Genomic DNA, 16,697 nt, shown 5'->3' with positions numbered 1-16,697 from the left:
TAATCGGTAAAATTTAGAGAAAGTTCAATGTGTTATGTAGTGATCAAGCCATAATGATCTACTTAAGTTTGTGTTATATGTCCATTTGAGTTTTTAATTTTTGTATCAAGTGAGTCAATGTGTGCAAAATACTAAAAATCTAATATTAATGAACTATAAAATATAAATAAATAAAACCAATTAAATATACTCAACAAAAATTACCATACAACAAAGATCATCACATGTTCTATCTTATTAAAAATTAGAAAAAATTTATTATAATTAGTATTAAATTTAGGTAAGAATTTTAATATGTGATTAATTATATTTAATTTTTAAAAAAAACATAATTTGACTAATTGTTTATGTAGGGGTGATAGGCCCAAGAATGCATATCTATATATATATATATTAGACCAAGGGTCCAATCCGAGGACATTAAGTAGTCTGAGGACGGGTAAGCACCTTCTTAAGAATCTGTGTTGGCAAGTAAAGAGATGAGATTTGATCATGACCATCCGAAAAGGCTTTTCAAGGAGGAATACTTCCTCAACTGAGTAAAGCTGAGATCAGAAGATGTGGTCTAACACTAGGAGCAACATCTCGGACGATTCCACTTATGAGAATAAGCATCCAAAAGGAACAAGACAAAAAAAAACTATGAAATATCTAAAGGGAAAACTGCTACCATCGCATTAAATATTATGCAACTAACTCTCTGGCCGCATTAATGAAGAAGTGATACCTGAACAGTATTTTTCAGCCTTACAGCTACTCCTCAAAGACTTCAAGAAGGTGCTAATGGGACAAGGATCAACACCAGTAATCTTGTCTACACATAGAGGGTAAAGATGAAGGAAAAGATAGTATAAAGGAGAAATAAGACCCTGAAGGGAAGGGAAGGGATCAGAAAATGAAGAGAAAAGTATTGAAGCAATCAAGAACTGAACTTGTAATCAAACTTGAAAATCAATATATAAGATCTAATCTTTTCGGACAGTGTCGACGACGATTTTCTTTAGTTTAAACCAGTTTACTTATATTTTCTTGTCATTTAGATCCACTTTACTTGTTGTCCAGCTCACTAAAACCCGGTTTTCCAACTCACTCTCTACAAATTTATTGTATTAGGCTTTTTGAACCTAAGTTCATTCATCATTTGGGTTAGGGACTCAAATTTTGTCCTTACAGTTTATATTTTTATGATAAAATTTTTGTTTAATTTTAAATTTATTTATACGTATGCATGTGTTACATACTATTATTTATAAAGAATTTGACTAATTATTTATATTTTTATAATAAAAATGATGTTTAATTTTAAATGCATTCATGCGTTTGCATGGGTTACATGCTAGTTTTACTTAAAATTCAATACATTATACAACACATAATAACATCAATAAAAAATTGAATTTTCAAATGTATATTAGAATTAATTGATCTTCTCAAAAAAAAAATTAATCGAATGCAATTATGCTTATTCTTTAATATGTAATATGATGATGTAGTATGTTGACATTGAAGGGGTAAAACTTGGATATTACACAACATTTTTATAGAATTTAATCTCTATTTTAAAATATAGTTTGGAAATGCAACAATTTTTTTCTTCTTTTTCTAAGGGTCTGTTTAAATATCGCTTATTGATGAAAACTAAAAATTAAAAACACTGTAGCAAAATAATTTTTAAATGTGTAAATAGTGTCGTGAAACTCATTTTTAATGAAAATTTTGCTGAAAAAACAATTTTGTGGGTCCCGTGAACAGTGCACGGGACCTAGGTTTGGACGCAAACGCTAGATGCATTTACTATCCAAACGCACACTAAATATAATAAAAAATATATAATTTTTGGCAATTTTTATATGATAAAAAATTAAAAGTTAATTTATTTAAAAAGTAAAGAGAGCTCGTTTTATTAGTTTTAAAAAAAAGCTTTTCCCCGTGAGTGTTTCCTTGCCGACGGTCTTTCTAGTGGGTCTTGTGTCACGCCCCAAACCCAAAAGAGTCCAAATCGTGAGAAAGACATCTCAAAAGTACCTATAGATATTTTTCCTTTTTGACAATCCAATCCACATAAATCATATCAAGTACCAACATCAAGAGTTATCATAATAATTCCATTGAATATACTCTCAAAATAAGTCAGAGTTCTAAGCAGTAATTACAAAGACCATTGGCCACAAAAGAATAGAGGTCTGAATAAATAATTACATAACATCAGCTTGTCTCATTAGTGGAAATAAAGTCACAACCACTATAATATACAAAAAGAATGAGTCAAGCCTATTTTAAGATATACATCATCTAATATCTTCATTACAAAAGTTCAGCCTCCATCAGTAATTAGTCTAACTATTGTTAGCCACTAAAAAGCTGTCTCAAAAGATTGTTGTCTACTCCGAAAAATTTATAAAATAATGGAATGAGACAGAGCCCAGTAAGTAGCATAATTAATGGGGTAGGGGAAATGCAAGTTTCATGATAATGAACATTTTACAAAACATGTTATAATTTGGGAATTTCCATTTAGTTTATGCAAAAACAATTTCATTAACCACATGACAAGAACGATAGGAATAGTTTAGTACCAAGCTTCCAAAAATAACTATGAAACTACATTCCATTCACTATGAGCCATAAAAATGTCCAATACCATTTCAAAACTAAAAAACATCACCAAAGATGCAACAAGGACCAACAAGGATAGAGATATCACTCAGACATCATACCGCCATAAACAAGTTAGAGCCCAAACACACTAGTATGATATGTACCTCTTTTGGCATGTGATCTATTGACCCTACCAAGCCTCACCCACACTCTCAAAGATTTACCTATCCCCTCCATGGGCAACAGAGGATAACACATCATATAGTACCTCTTTTGCATGTGGTCTCTTAGCCCTGCCTAGCCTCACCCACACACTCAAGGATTTACCTCTTCCTCTCCTCCCCTCCTCCTCATGGCAGTAGGGAATGACGTGTCGCATAGTACCCCTCTTGCATGTGGTCTTTTGGCCCTATAGGTAGCGGCCTCACCCACACACTCAAGGATTTACCTGTGTCATACAAAGTGTAAGTCTCCAACCTGGCTTCTTGTCTCCAAGACAGAGTAATCACCAACATCATAGTACAAAGGCAAAGCCACATCAAAAGCTCACAAGTTCAATGCATTCAAAATACATCATTTACTTCCAAGTAGTTTCATAAGGTATTACAACAATCAAATATCCACAATATTCTCAAAAGTATTTCTTGTTAAAAATGTTTTGCATCAATATTTCCCAAATAATACAAGACAAGATAAATAAGCACCTTTAAATTTCCAATATACCATAAAGTCCATGAATTCTTTATCATAGGATTAAGTCAAAGTTGCTCATATTTTCCATGTCAACAATCCATGCATTTCCCCAAATGCAATACCAAATATGATGCATTTTATATATATAATAATATATAATAGGGTCACAACACAACACTTTTAAGAAAACATAGATCCATATATATAATTTCCCAAAAATGTGTTTGACCCAAAAACAACATTTATGCAACATGATTATTTTCCAAAAAAATCCCATTAAAAAGCTACTTATCTTGCAACCCACAAAGGCCTAATTCTCCAAGCTCCAAGGAGATTAGCTAGAACCTAAATAATATCAAATAAACCTAAAACAATAAACATAAAGCTTGAAATTGTATTTAGCTACAATTTAGGAATTGCCAAATAAGCACTTAATTAGGTAAGCCTAGTATTTAACCTTATCAATAATAATATATTCTACTTCTAAAGTTTCTCAACAAATTAATTCACAAGGCATAAACTCCAATTCATAAAGTTAACCCATTTAATATCTCCAACATTATGACTAGCTTCCATAAAATTCACACTACATCATTAAGAGACTCATGAAACCAAAATCACAATATTCTCCAACACAAACCATATAAATCTTTTTCTAGCTCCAAATAACTCAATAAAAATTATATTCAACATCTATCTCACGTTAAAGAGCCAAAACTCCCAAATCTTCACCACTTAGATAGCCACCATTGTAAAAATTACAAACCCACTCATCAAATAAATCCACCAAGACAAAACCCATACATATAAATACATAAATATCACTTCCAAAGCTCATAAATCACATGGGTATCATTATCAAAACTTAGATAAAATATAACCTCAAGCAAAATATAAAACCCACCAAAAAGATTAGAAATTTACCTCCAAAAAAAGATGTGAAGGTGCTTAGAGATTCACAAGGATTTTTCCGGTGATCTTGCCAAAAAACGATGGTGGAGATGGTGGTTTGGAGTGGAATCTGGTGGGAGAGTGAGGGAGATGAGTGTGTGTGTGCTTAAGTGAAAAGAAAAGAAAAGAAAGCAAATGAAGGGAATAGAGATGACCGGCCAACCCCAAAAGAGTGAGGGAGTGTGAGAGATGTGGTGGGTAGTGATTGGGTTAGGTGGGGCACGTGGGACACCCAAAAATATCTGACCATGCATTTTTTTTTTTAATTGGGCTGGGCTGTTACATCTTGTCTTACTAGTTCCTTTCCTTTAACCCTTCCTAACTAGCTGACCTGTTTTGGTTACTTTGCATTTTCCTTTACTTGTGTCTTTACCTGTCTTGTCCTACAACTATCTACCTGCTTTGGTGTTAATTTCTTTACTCCCTATACTTGTTGCATGTGTGAAGCGTGTCCACTTGTTGTCCTTATCAATAATCAAACGCACACTTTAGCTCCATTTTCACTCTTTCTACCTTTTCTTTTGTCTTGCCCAATGGTCCCTCATCCTTTCTCTTCTTTGTTTTCTATTTGCATGATATCCTTGTGTTTGTCTCTTTTGGATGACTTTTTCAACACTAAGAAATATGTGTGGACCGAGAGTAGCGATTCAGATATCAACTCTGACCCTATAGCTGATGATAGTGACACGGATTCTCAGACCAGTGTAGAATTTGAAGTGCCTTTCGCAAGGCATGGACCCATCATTGAAGCAAACCCTTTTGATTTGTCTAGTCAAAAGGATTTTTAGAGTAATTTTGCTATTGGCTTCATTATGGACTATAGGAAGTTTTTTTATGGGTATCTTCAACATGTTCTTCGATTTGCATGGCGTCTTAGGGGAGCAATGCAAGTGGTTGGAAGGGAATCTTATTTCTACATCTTGCATTTTGCTCACATAGAGGACCTTGACCATGTGTGCAACGAAGGCCCTTGGTTAGTGGATGTTGCTTGCTTATTATGGAAAAATGGAGGCCAAAACTTGTTCTAGGGAAACTACAGTTGCATGGCCTTCCCTTAAAGTAATAGTACCTTGAGTTGGCTGAGAAAATGGGACAAATTATGGGTATCTTTGAAGGAATTTATTTGGATGACAGAGTGTCTCGTAATATCAGGTTTATGCGCATAAGGGTCAAGATAGACCCTTGGGCTCCACTCTTGACTAGTTTTATGTTGAGATTAGATGATGGAGCTTATGTTTGGGTTCAGTACAGGTACGAAAGGGTCCATAAAATTTGTAAACATTGTGGTTTAATTGGACATACTAGAGGACAGTGCTCTCAGAATTTGGAGGAGGTGGAGACAAGTCTGTATATGCAACGTATGAGAATCCAGAGGCTTCATCAGGTACACTTTCGCTTTGATACGCTTGAACCCCTGTTTTCTAATGATCTGAAAGCCTTTTATAATCCTAGAAGGGGGTGGACATCCCAAATACGCTTTGGGCCCAATCACCTTTCTCACCACCACCACCATAATGCCCCAAACCCATATGCACACTCATCCTCAGATTCCACCTCACATGCATCGCACCACCCTTATTACCCAGACTCGAATATAACCCCTTTACCGAGAGCCTATAATGATACAAACAACCTAGCACCTAATCACACTAAAACTAAACATGCATCACTCCATTCAGCCATAAATTCCCTCCACTTGAATTCTCAGATTCCCATAGATCCCCTAAACTCCCCTGCTTCTGAAACAGAGCACGACCATCATCCTAGCACGTTCTCCACTAGGCCTTCTTGGCTGCCTCCAAGTGATTCTAAGTTAAAATGGGTGTGGGTAAATGATCATGGTCCTTATTTAACTAATGGGGAACTCCAAAACTCCCAAACTGGGGCCTCAGATAGTGAGAGTGATTCTGTGACTGTAACGATGTTTAATCTAGATCGCCTAAATGAAGCTAGACTTGAAGTCAGAAATGTATCTACTTGGGAAAGAGGCTGATCCTAGATTCACCTGAACCATCTGCTGAAACATTAGTGCAATGTTTGGACAACGGACGTTTTAGATTTGAATTAGGTGGGTCGAGTGTTGGGCCTAGTCTTCAGGCAACAAGGACCCAGCCCAAAAAGAATGGAGAAAGCAATCTGAATAAAGTGATTTCCAAGCTCATGGTTAATAGGCTTAAGCCTTTTATGGACATCCTCATCACCCTTTTCCAGAATGCTTTTATGAGAGGCAGGAACATCTCTAATAATATTTTGATTGCCCATGAAATTTTTGACTACCTAGGGAAAAAGAAAGGAAGGAAACATTGCTTTGGTGCTCTAAAAGTGGATATGAGTAAAGCTTATGATAGGGTTGATTGGAAGTGTTTGAAAGCTATTCTCACTACTATGAATTTTAATGCATCTTGGGTGAATTGGATTATGGAGTGTGTTACCACAGTCAGATACACTTTGCTCATAAATGGTAACCTATCCCATTCCTTTACCCCCAAGAAAAGGCTTAGACAAGGTGATCCCCTGTCCCCTTACCTTTTCCTTATGTGTGCAAACATATTATCTTTGGCCCTCATGCAAGCAAAAAACCAAAAGAAAATTAGAGGAGTCAAATTGGGCAGAAGTGGCATTCCCCTTACTCACCTATTTTTTACTGATGATGCACTGTTGTTTTTCAAGCATGATGTAGTGTCCCTCTCCAATATTCAACATATTCTCAATTGGTACTGTTCTGTTTCAAGACAAAGCATAAATCTTTCAAAATCAGACCTTTATTGCTCACCAAATATGGCAAAGGAAGTCAAGATGGATTTAGCTTTAAGGCTTTAGGTTAACCTGGTTCAAACTCCAAGTAAATACTTAGGCATTAATTTTATGTTGAGAGGTAAGAGAGTGGCAAATTTTTCAGTTTCTTGTGGATAAAATGCATTCCAAGTTGCAGGGATGGTAGGCTAAACTCTTGTCTCAGGCTGCCAGAACTACACTAATTACCTCTAACCTTCAATCCTTGCCTCTTTACACCTTTTCTTGTTTTAGAGTTCTTGAATCCATCTGTAATAAAATGGATGCCATCTCGAGGGCACTTTGGTGGGGACATGATGTTCATACTAGGAAAATGTTCCTTCTAAATTGGGATAAGATTTGCAGGTCGAGAAGGGAAGGGGGGTTAGGTTTGAAGAAATTTAGCATTATGAATCAGGCCATGTTGGCAAAACAGTATTGGAGAATTAGCCAAAGCCCTTTATCCTTAATCTCTAAAATTTTTAAGGCCAAATATTTCCCTCACTCCACAATCCATGAATGCATCCCTAAACCTTATCACTCTTGGTTTTGGAGAGGCATCATCACACCTAAGAACAAAAAACTTCAGGAAGGAAGGTGGATTATAGGCTCGGGTTCTAATGTTCCTCTCAGTCATAAGGATTGGTTTCCTTGCCAAACACATGTTATGGAACAACACAATCTGAGTGAAGGAATAGTGGCAGACCTTATTGATAGTGTTTCTCATGCTTGGAAACCTAATTTAGTGAGAGCTCTTTATCCTGGTCCTATAAGTCAGGAGGTTCTGAGACTGCCTATTTCCAAGACTGGATCAATCTCTAATAGATTAGTTTGGAGACATTCCTCATCGGGGGACTACTAATTTAAGAAAGCCTATGAACTCATTGCTAGGGACTCGGGTGGTTATTATCAATCTTTGTGGCATCTAATATGGAAGGTGCAAGTACCTTCAAAAATTTGTAACTTGGTCTGGAGACTATTGCATAACAGTTTGCCTACCTTTTCTACCCTTAGGAGTAGGGGGATTCTTGTGTCAAGCACATTCCCTCTTTGTGATGAAGCTGAAGAAACAACTTCCCATCTGTTTCTGTTTTGTTCATTTAGCAGAGCTACTTGGCATGACACCTCACTGGCAGTGCATACATCTGATTTAAGGAATGTTCCCATCCCACAATGGATTGATAGGTTGCTTCAGAGTCATAAAGACCTTGATCCAGATAACATGAGTTACTTGCAGGGAATATTCACCACTCTTTGGAGCATTTGGACTCATAGGAATTTAGTTGTTCATGAAAGGAAACATCCAAATCCTCTAGAAGTTGTTCTAACAGCTCAGTCTCTTGTTTGCAGGTTCAAGGAAGCTTTCTCTAGCTGTAGTGCAGTAACATATCGACCCTTAGATCAGCAAGGAAGGTTTCAGTACCCTCAAAAGCCTTGGCAGCTTATCATCAAGGTGGCTGGAGCAAGAGCCAAGAAGCTTCATCGAGTTGCCTTTGCCTATAAGCCAGAAATATGCAAGGGGAGGTAATTTTGCAGAGAGTGTCCAGCTGTACAGAGAATATGGGTGCTCTCATTATCCTTGATGCAATGGTTGAAGCTGCTGTAAAAGCTAGGAGTTTGGGATTCAAGTTTCTTTTGTTTCTCACTGATAGTTTGACACCAGTTTTGGTCTCCAATAGGATGTGCAGACCCAATTGGCAGGAAAGGATTTTGGTAGATGATTTGTATAGTTTAGCTCAGTCTGATGTGGTCTGCCATTCTGTTTTTGTTCCAAAGCTTGTAATAGGTGATGTTAATTCCCTAGCTAAGTTGGCAACTGATATGCCAATTAACCATTGTATGGTTTGACTCTCTTGTTTTTCTGGTTTTATTAACAAAAAAAAAGTATAAAAAAAATGAAAACTGACATTAAAAACAAGAAGCTTTCTGTTAAACAAAAATATAATTTGCACTTAGAATTTTATTTGGACAAAACTTTGCATTTCACGTAACCAACTTTAATTTTCGAGTATTGAAAATTCATTTGCACTTTATCATTCTAAGCAAAATCTTCTCTCTCTAAATGTGGCATTCTCTTTCTACCCTCTTTATTCAATGGATGCTAACTTAATTTATGAATAAGCCATAGGTGATTATAGAGTTTTATCAACGTTTTAATGCTTCTCTCTGCTCCATTTTTGCCTAAAATAACAAATAAATGATGGAATGGACAAAGCTTCAAAACAACATGCGTTCAAATCTTGAAAAAAAAAAAAAAATTCATGTGTAAGATTTAAACTTAATTAGATCACAAAATCCAAATCTCCAAGGTTTGTAAAGGTCTTTCAGACATTTGGAGGTGATAATATACATTATTAAACTATGAGCGTAGGAGTTGAAAAATATTGGCATAAATACATTGTTGGAACCTAAAGTTAAGTCAAGATTAATTTTAGTCCCTTAAATTTAAAGTGATTGTTTTAAGTTCCTTAGATAACATGACCAAACTAAAAACCGATACGTCATCACTCCATAGATATTAAAAGCGATTATTTTAAGTTTGCTAAGGACTAAAATCAATCACTTTAATTTTTTTTTGGGACTACAAAGCAATTACTTTAAGTTCGTTAGGAACTAAAGATAATCACTTTAAAATTTTAGGGACTAATATTGTTTACCGGTTAAATTAGGGACCAACAATATATTTTTTACCAAAAATATTTCCATTGCTGGGATCAAACCTAGATGGGAGAAATTCAAGCCCCAAGGTTTGTACCAATTACTATAGTTAGGACAAACCCATGATTTCAAGTTTGGGGGCTGGAGTATAAGTGAAAAAAAAAAAAAGTTAAAAAATTTCAAATAAATATTCATATAGTATTAAAATGGCTTGGGTTTGAGTGGGCAGGCTAATGAGGGCTAAGTTTTGGAAGAGAGGTGGCCCAACAAAGAAAAAAGACAAAATATAGTTAATTATTTTTTGGGCTAGGGGGGTTGGTCCCTCTCCTAAGTCCGTCCTGACTATAATTGACATTGTTAATGCTTAATCATTATTAAAATTGAAACATTGAGGTATATTCTTAAAATCCAGTTATCTTAAACTGTGCTAGAAGGTAAACTCGTGTGAACTTTAAACTTGGATGGAAAATTCTCTTGCAAGTATGTATACAGGGTAGATCAAATAAAAAAGATTCGATGAGAATGGGGTTTTGACCAAGGCAGAGTGAGGAAAGTTATGGAGGCTTAAGATTCATAAGAGGCTCAAGACCCTTTTGTAGAAAATCACATGGAAATTCATTCCAACAAAGATAACTCTAAATTTTGATTTCTCATTCAAGACCTTAACTACATAGTTTGTAATGCATTCAATGAATCAATAGAGCATGAAGGGGTAAAAAATAACATGACGAACCTTCGCTACATTGGGCCTGATGGATCCTAGCACATGGGCCGGCAATAGGTGAGAGCCCAGGGCCTAGCATGACTTACAATCCTTGTTACACACGTAAAATCCAGTAGAATCCCAAAGGAAATCAGAATCCTAGTACAAGGATAATTCTGGAAGATACGGGCTCAATGAAAGATCCACTCTACAAGGAAATGTTTTGCCCATCACGTTTGGGATTACTCAAGTAGAGTCCTATAAGGAAAAGACTTCTACATCAAGGAAGAAAGGCCAACCTTCTACTACTATAAAAGCCCCAATACCCTTACAAATCAAGGTACGTATAATTTCCCCTTCTCTAGCACTCTAGAGTTGAGAATAGTTCTAACTTGACCTTCAGAGGGTATTTGGCCGGCACCACACCGGTGCCCCCTGCTCGATCACTTCTTTCTTCTTATAGGTTGTTAGTTCAAGCGTGCAAGGATCGTGTAACTCACTGGTGATTTTACGGTATCATCAGTTGGCGCCGTCTGTGGGAAACGAAGAGTTTAGCCAGACTATCACCTCCCGGACATAAGAGTTGCATGGTACTCACTCGCTCGATGGCTACCACCAACAACATTCAAGGAGACGAGCCGCCAAGATCTACCGCATTAGAGAGGCAGGTCCAGACTCTCATGGCAACAGTAGAACGACTCAAAAAACAGAACCATGATCTGGAGGAGCAGCAACGCCCCAAGCAGACCAGAACGGCAAAACATGAGCCTTCCATCCCTTATGGATTCGGCCCCTCCACCTATTATCGCAGAGATGCAGGCGATGAAGGAGCAAATGGAGGTCATGATGAATGCCCTCAAGGGACGAGTGTCCAATGATCTTGACGACCTAGTAAATAGAACTGACTCACCATTCACTACCTCCGTCAACTCATTCCCCTTGCCCCAGAAATTCCGCATGCCCCAAATCGAAAGCTACGATGGGGTCAAGGACCCCCTCGATCATCTAGAGACTTTCAAGACCCTGATGCACCTTCAAGGGGTACCAGACGAGATCATGTGTAGGGCATTCCCGACGACGCTGAAGGGCCCTGCGAGGGTTTGGTTCAGTAGATTGACACCAAGCTCCATTAACACTTTCAAAGAGTTGAGCGCCCAATTCACCTCGCACTTCATAGGCGGACATCGGTACAAAAAGTCTACCGCATGCTTAATGAGCATCAAGCAGCGAGAAGACGAGATGCTGTGGGCCTACATAACTCGTTTCAACAAGGAAGCCCTTTCAATTGACGAAACTGACGATAAGATACTCGTAGCTGCATTCACTAACGGGCTGCGGAAGGGTAAGTTTTTGTTTTCTTTATACAAGAATGACCCAAAGACCATGATGAACGTGCTCTATAGAGCCACCAAATACATGAACGCAGAAGATGCATTACTAGCCCGCGAAGAGAAACCTAAGAAGAGGGAGAGACAGGAGGACACACGACAGGATAGGGGGCGAAAGGTTGCTAGAACTGGAGATCAACAAGATGAAAGGTGCCCTAGACCCCCCACTGGAAAGTTCACCAATTTCACCCCATTAACCGCCCTGATAGATCAAGTCTTGATGCAAATCAAAGATGAAGGAGCACTGACGTTCCCTGGTAAATTAAAGGGAGATCCCAACAAGAGGCCAAGGGACAAGTATTGTCACTTTCACCGAGACCACAGGCACGACATAGCCAACTGCTACGACATGAAACAGCAGATTGAGGCTCTTATCAGACAAGGGAAAGCTACAGAGGTTCGTCAGCAAGGAGAGAACCGATCAGCCACAGGAACAGGCCCCACGACGGGAGAACGAGCGACCTAGACCACCTATAAGGGACATAAGAATGATCGTAGGGGGCACAACCGCTACCAGATCTTCCAAAAAAGCCCACAAAACCTACCTCAGAATGGTCCATAGCGTCCAACTTACAAGATCCGTACCCAATATGCCACGAATAGATAACCCCGTTATCGGATTTTCAGAGGATGACACTCGGAGACTTCACCATCCTCATGACGACGCACTTGTGGTTAGCTTGCAAATAGGGGATTATAGCATGCATCAGGTCCTCGTCGACAACAGCAGCTCAGCAGACATCCTATACTATCCAGCATTCCAGCAAATGAGAATTGACAGGGAATGGTTGACCCCAACGAATTCCCCATTCGTGAGATTTGGGGGAACGAAGGTGTTCCCCTTGGGCGCAATAACACTAGCTGTGACGGCAGGTGACTATCCTCAGCAGATCATTAAGGAGGTAACTTTTCTCGTAATCGACTGCTCGTCCACCTACAATGCCATCCTCGGGCGACCCACTCTCAATTCCTGGAAGGCAGTGACTTCAACATACCACCTGATGATTAAATTCCTGACGGAGTATGGGGTGGGAGAACTGTAGGGAAATCAAATAGCAGCACGAGAATACTATATTGTCATGTTAGAAATGGAGGATCAACAGTAAACAATGTGTATCGGAAAGCAACGAGCATTAGCAGAGCTGGTTGAAGAGCTGGAAGAGGTGAGACTTGATGACACACAGCCTGAACGGACGATTAAAATTGACACACTAGCTAGTTGGCCAGTGCACCAAACGATCATGACTTTCCTCAGAGATAACCAAGACGTGTTCGCCTGGAGTCATGAAAACATGCCAGGAATCGACCCCTCAGTCATAGTCCACAAGTTAAATGTGTTGCCCTCATTCCCTCCAATCCGGCAAAAAAAACGAGTCTTCGCCCAAGAGCGGGACAAGGCCATAGCCGAGGAAGTTCGAAAGTTACTGGAGGTAGGTTTCATCCGGGAAGTATATTACCCCGACTAGTTAGCAAACGTCTTCATGGTTAAAAAGGCCAACAGAAACTGGAGGATGTGCGTAGACTTCACGGACCTCAACAAGGCTTGCCCTAAAGACAGCTACCCGCTCCCACGGATAGATACCTTGGTAGATTCGACTGCGAGACACCAACTTCCAAGTTCTATGGATGCTTTCTCCGGCTACAACCAGATCAGAATGGACGAATCTGATCAAGAGAATACCTCCTTTGTTACAAGCCAGGGATTATTCTATTACAAGGTGATGCCTTTTGGACTCAAAAATGCTGGGGCATCATACCAAAGGCTAATGAACAAGATGTTTGCACATTAGATCGGCAGGAACGTACAGGTTTATGTTGATGACATGTTAGTAAAAAACCTGCATGAAGTTGATCACCTAGATGACCTCAGGGAGACATTTGACACACTCCGATCATTCAACATGAAGCTGAATCCAAACAAGTGCGTGTTCGAAGTGACAGCTGGGAAATTCTTGGGTTTCATGGTGTCCCAAAGAGGAATAGAGGTCAACCCAAAGAAGGTGCGGGCCATAATGGAGTTGGAGCCACCAAGGACGGTTAAGGAGGTCCAAAGTTTAAACGGAAAGATTGCAGCCCTAAACAGGTTCGTCTTAAGGTTGATGGATAGGTGTCTACCATTCTTCCACACTCTAAGGAAATCATTTGAGTGGATGGATGAATGCCAGACGACATTCAATGACTTAAAGACATATTTCTCATCTCCACTGTTGCTCAGTCCATCTATGCCGAGAGAAGAGCTCTACTTATATTTAGTCGTTTCACAAACTGCAGTAAGCGCAGCTTTGGTAAGAGAGGAGGATGGATCCCAGAAACCAGTCTACTTTACTAGCCGAGCACTCCGAGGGGCAGAAGAGAGGTACCCTCAGATGGAGAAGTTGGCTTTCACGTTGATAATCACAGTGCGAAGACTTAAGCCATACTTCCAAGCACATACCATCGTTGTCTTAACAAACAAGCCATTGAGAAAAGCCATGAGTAGCCCAGAAGCAACAGGAAGAATGGCTTTATGGGCAGTAGAGCTGAGCGAGTTTGACATCCAATACCGCCCGCGGACGGCCGTAAAAGGGCAGGTAGTAGCTGACTTCATCGCCGAGTTCACTCTCGGAGACGGCCAGGTAGAGGAAGAAAAAGGACAATGGAATATCTATACAAACGGATCTTCAAATAGACAAGTCAGAGAAGCCGGCGTAGTGATCCAAACTCCGCAGGGGGACAAGATCCAGTGTATGATCCGACTGGATTTCCCTACAACCAACAACGAGGCAGAGTATGAAGCCTTGGTGGCAGGGCTAGACCTTGCAAAGGCTACGGGAGCAGAAAACATAGTCGTACATTGCGATTCACAAGTGGTAACGAGTCAGATCAATGGAGACTACGAGTGCAAGAACGATAAAATGAAGAGGTATTTAGAAGAAGTAGAATACTGAATCAGCGACCTCGAAGTCAAATTCATTTAGATCCCAAGAGAAGAAAACGAATGTGCTGACCATCTAGCAAAAGCTGCGTCAGCTGAGTTTATGCTGGTTCCCGAACAGGTATTATCATTCGTTCAACTCTCCTCACTTATCGATGACAGAATAAGTATGTAGATAGTAAACTCTGAATGCAATTGGACTACGCCATTGATATCCTACTTAAAAACTGGGGTGTTACCGGACAAGAAGGGCGTCGCAAGAAAGTTAAAGGTCCAGGCACCATGGTTTGTGCTGATAAAGGACATTTTATATAAAAGAGGTTTCTCTCGACCGTACCTGAGGTGTTTAGGCCAAGAGGAAGCAGATTACGTGATGAGAGAAGTACACGAGGGTATTTGCAGAAACCACTCAGGCGCGCGATCATTAGTACACAAGTTAATCCGAGCAAGATACTACTAGCCTACAATGATGAAGGACATGCAAGCTTATGTCCAGTCCTGCGAAAAATGCCAGAGGTTTAGCAATTTCATCAGACAGTCGTCCGAAGAACTGACCCCTATGACGGCACCATGGTCGTTCGCACAATGGGGACTTGATATTACGGGCCCATTCCCGACGGCGATCCAGCAGCTAAAATTCCTGGTAGTTGGCATAGACCACTTCACTAAGTGGGTAGAGGCGAAAGCCTTAGCCACCATCTCGGAGAAGAACATCCGAAATTTTGTCTGGAGGAATATTATATGCAGGTACGGGATACCCAGCGTACTGGTCTCTAACAATGGTAAGCAATTCGACAACAGCGCGTTCAAAGACTTATGTTCGGAGTTAGGGATCAAGAATCACTACTCATCGCCCGCACACCCACAGGCAAATGGGCAAGTCGAAGTCACGAACCGGTCCTTGCTCAAGATAATCAAGACTCGGCTCGAGGGGACAAAGGGTATCTGGCCGAACGAACTACCAAGCGTCCTATGGACATACTAGACCACAGCAAGAACACCCACTGGAGAAACACCATTTCGACTTGCATATGGAACCAAAGCTGTCATTCCTGCAAAAGTGGGGCTCACGAGCTACCGGGTGGAGAGCTACAACGAAGATAAGAACAAAGAGGCCATGCGCCTCCAGCTCAACCTAGTGGACGAAGTCAGAGCGGCAGCAGAGCAGAGGTTAGCGCGTTATCAGAATCTCATGACAAAACATTACAACACCAAAGTGAGGCATAGGGACTTCCAGGTCAGTGATCTTGTACTACGGAAAGTAATGGGTGCCGCTAGAGATCCTTTGCAAGGAAAACTCGGCCCCAACTGGGAAGGACCCTACAGGATCGCATCATGGCAAAGGAAGGGGACCTACCACCTCGAGACAATGGACAGACAAAAGCTACAGCACCCTTGGAACACGGAACATCTACGGAAATACTACCAGTAGAGAGAATATGAAAAACCGACGATGATCCCCAATTTCCCAGTTTATTTAATTTTAGCTACAATTACTAGTTTTCCTTTAATAATTTTTGCTACAATATTTTGTGCCTTTTTAAGCCCAAAGGGGCAGGTACTTTTCCTACAAACGTATTTTCTTTTTAAAGAGAAATTATTCAGACACAACCATGTTTTTCTAATTAAATTCAAGGATGGATAACCGTGGGTGCAGATGACTACCAGAATCCACAAAGTGGACGGATCACCCATAGGTGAGAATATCTACAAAGTCCACAAAGTGGAGGGATCACCCATAGGGTGAAAATATTTATAGTCCACAAAGTGGACGGATCACCCATAAGGTAAAAATATTTACAAAGTTCACAAAGTGGACGGATCACTGATAAGGTGAAAATAGTTAGTCCACAAAGTGGACGGATCACCCATAGGGTGAGAATATCTACAAAGTCCACAAAGTGGACGAATCAACCATAGGGTGAAAATATTTACAAAGTTCACAAAGTGGACGGATCACTGATAAGGTGAAAATAGTTAGTCCACAAAGTGGACGGATCACCCATAGGGTGAGAATATC

At 39.7% G+C, this 16,697-nt stretch overlaps 1 protein-coding gene and 1 long non-coding RNA gene across 2 annotated transcripts; one reads left to right on the top strand and one right to left on the bottom strand.

The window, feature by feature from the left end:
* Positions 1–2,581: 2,581 nt before the first annotated feature.
* Positions 2,582–4,573, bottom strand: LOC126732519 (uncharacterized). Its single transcript, XR_007659496.1, has 2 exons — positions 4,216–4,573; positions 2,582–3,046 (listed from the first exon to the last, which is right to left on the bottom strand). It is a non-coding gene; the product is annotated as an uncharacterized LOC126732519 (long non-coding RNA).
* A 6,858-nt stretch (positions 4,574–11,431) lies between these two features.
* On the top strand, positions 11,432–12,229 carry LOC126689802 (uncharacterized). Its single transcript, XM_050384982.1, has one exon. The coding sequence runs from the start codon at positions 11,432–11,434 to the stop codon at positions 12,227–12,229; it is 798 nt and encodes a 265-aa protein (XP_050240939.1).
* Positions 12,230–16,697: the final 4,468 nt, after the last annotated feature.

The sequence above is a fragment of the Quercus robur genome, chromosome 6 (assembly GCF_932294415.1).
Source record: "Quercus robur chromosome 6, dhQueRobu3.1, whole genome shotgun sequence".
Taxonomy (NCBI): Eukaryota; Viridiplantae; Streptophyta; class Magnoliopsida; order Fagales; family Fagaceae; genus Quercus; species Quercus robur.
This window is presented reverse-complemented; position numbering and strand designations above follow the sequence as displayed.

Coding starts and splice junctions, on each gene's coding strand:
- LOC126689802 (XM_050384982.1), top strand. CDS start 11,432: ATGTGTAGGGCATTCCCGACGACGCTGAAGGGCCCTGCGAGGGTTTGG.